The following is a 2,727-nucleotide window of genomic DNA, read 5'->3' as shown; positions in this document are numbered from 1 at the left end:
CAGCAGGAAGGAGTGGCCGGAGATGTCAAAGCCATGCCAAAAGCCTCCTTCCCTGTGGCACTGCTGCTTGCTCTGGTGCTCCCTCCTGATGCCCTCCAAGGCCGGCGACTGGTAGCAGCTGCCCGTGTAGTGCTCGATGTTGGAGAAGAGGGAGGTACAGGTATACCAGATGGCCGTGCCCACCAGCAGGGTGCTCAGCCGCCTCAGGACCAGGCCAGCCTTGCCCGTCAGGTGGTAATTGGTAACAGCAATGAAAGGCAGGAGGAGACAGAACGTCCAAGCCCAGGCCACTTTGACAAAATACCTGACAGAGGAGGAAAGTAGAAGTGAAGATGGGACAAGATGGAGAGGAGACAATGTCAGGGCTTTGGACTCTGGCATCCTCCGGGAGGGAAATGAGAGCACTTCATCGCAGCTAGAGCATTAAGCCACACATCTGGACGACAGTACCCCCACCTCTGCAGTTTCAGTTTCTGCAGTTTCTGTTACCCACTGTCAACCGCCGTCTGAAACTATTAGGTGGCAAGTTCTAGAAATGAACAATGTATAACTTTTAAATCATGCGCTATTCTGAATAGCATGATGACATCTCATGGCATCCCACCCTGTCCCGCCTGGGATGTAACTCATCCCTGTGTGCACCCCAGCCATGCTGTGCAGGCTACCGGCCCATCAGCCACTGTCTGGGTTGTCGGCTTCAGCGAACAGTACATAGAGGGTTTGGTGCTAGCCACTGGGGCATCTTGGAATGTATCCCCAGGGACTGGGGGTGGGGTGGGGTGTTGCTTCACTTACCATGTACTTTAAATGCATGTACTGTTTAATCCTTAAACATTTCTATCAGGCAGATACTATGAGCCCCCTTTTTACAGAGCAAACTTTGGCACAGAGAACTGCCATGCCCAAAGTGGAGGTCAAAAGTGGTGCGGTGGGGGCCAGCTCTGTGGGACAGGGGTGACACACTGCATCACAAGCCAGATCCCACATGGTGACCAAGGTTCCAATCCCCAGTCACACTAGGCACTTACACTGGTGCCCTAGATCCAACCAGACAGAGGGCTGGAGGACAGGGATAGGGCATGTCCAGACCCTGTGGAGGATGCCCCTTTTCCTTTCTCTCTCATGTGCATGTTGTGCACTCTACTTGATAGGAAAAAAAAAAATGGGGGCCAGCAGGTGGCATGGTGGTTCAGGTGTTGGACTCTCACATGGCCGACCATGGTTCAAGTCCTGATCTGGCAGCCTGAAAATCACACTGAGTGCATGTGTGTATGCGCCCAAAATCCCAGGAGGAGAATGGAAGAGATGAGACTGTAGCATGGCCATCCCCCCAGGGAGGTGATTTCTCACTTTCCCTCTCTCTGTTTCTCTCTGGTGAGTGCACATGTCCTATGGCAAAAACCTAAAAAAAAAAAAAAGACAAAGTAAAAGAAAGTACTATGTTATTTACTCAAGAGAGGAGTAGTAATAATAGTGCATCTGCCAAATGCCAGGAGCTTTCACACACACCCACTGTCCCCAGGAACACTCGCGATCCTCTGGGTGCTTCACTTTACAGACAAGGACGCAGGCTCAGACAGGTTCAGTACCGTGCCCGCAGTCACACTCACCAACCGGCAAGCAGAGATGAGACCACGCTCTGGCCAGCTCCAAAGCCCATGCTTTCCCCTTCCCCTACCGTACCACAGCTCTTTCCCAAATGGCAGAAAGAGACTTGGAACAAAGCCTTACAGTGAACGGGAAGAGCTGGGCTCCAGCCCCGACTCTGGTTGCTACATCATTTCTTAGGGCTCAGTTTCCTCCACTGTTAAATGGAGCTGGGGGGGGGGCACATGATTTTGAGAGCCCTTCCAGGTCCAGTGACTCACTTGTTCTCTTCCATTAGCACAGAGGCTTGGAATAAAATGCCAGAAACCATGGCCACCCCCAAACAACACCGGCTGGAGTGCCAGCCTGCTCGCTCCTTGCCCAACCAAGCCTCGGAGCTGCCTGTCTGCCTGCCTGGCTCAGGAGAGTGTGGCCACTACCACTCTCGGGCTATTCTTAGCCCAGCCTCTCAGGGTGGGTGAGGAAGCAGGAGGGCCAAGGACAGGATGACTCTTTCCAATTTCTCAGGCACCACCCAAGTGGCTGTCAGTGAAACCTCCACTGGGACTGATAAGAGCCTTGCTAGAGCCAAGGCGGGCCGGCATCCGAGCAGGCTGCCCGGAGAGGACGCGGGGTTTAAGAGCAGCCCCGCAGTCGGGCTGACTTTCAGGGGATGCTGGCGGCACTAACGCTGCAGAATCAGGCTCAAGTTGAGGGAGTAACTTTCTATGTCCTGTTTCTCTAATTACTGCCACAGTATTTTTATGCAATAAACTTAAAATCCAGGAGTTAAAAAAAAAAAAAAAGTAAAAGAGAAACAGTGAGTGGGTGGAGCTAAGGAGCTGTCCCAAAGAGCCCAGCAGGGATGATTTCTGGGCCACTGCCATGCACTTTGGGTGGCTGGGAAGGTCCGAGGCGATCCAGGGGAAAGGTCAGAGACTGGAGGTTCCACTCCTCTGCCAATGTCACGGCACGGGGTCCCGTCACGGGCTGGGGCAGGGCTCTCAGAGGTGGCATGGGGGTCTTTCCCAGGTGGTGCCGGAATTCTGGGGATATGACACCGGGTGGAGGTGCCGGGTCTGGCACAGGCAGGCAGGAAGACGGTGCCACCCCCCAAGAGGGGCAGGGGCCGACTCCTGA

General features: G+C 53.9%; 1 protein-coding gene across 1 annotated transcript in view; it reads right to left on the bottom strand.

The window, feature by feature from the left end:
• FITM2 (fat storage inducing transmembrane protein 2) overlaps positions 1-2,727 on the bottom strand; it is a 4,456-nt gene that overhangs the window by 1,172 nt on the left and 557 nt on the right. Inside the window, exon 2 of the mRNA XM_006147571.3 lies at positions 2-304. Within this exon, the coding sequence (XP_006147633.1) occupies positions 2-304 (303 nt within the window). The remainder of the gene's footprint in view (position 1; positions 305-2,727) is intronic.

Source organism: Tupaia chinensis, unplaced genomic scaffold (genome assembly GCF_000334495.1).
Source record: "Tupaia chinensis unplaced genomic scaffold, TupChi_1.0 Scaffold000216_1, whole genome shotgun sequence".
NCBI lineage: Eukaryota > Metazoa > Chordata > Mammalia > Scandentia > Tupaiidae > Tupaia > Tupaia belangeri.
This window is presented reverse-complemented; position numbering and strand designations above follow the sequence as displayed.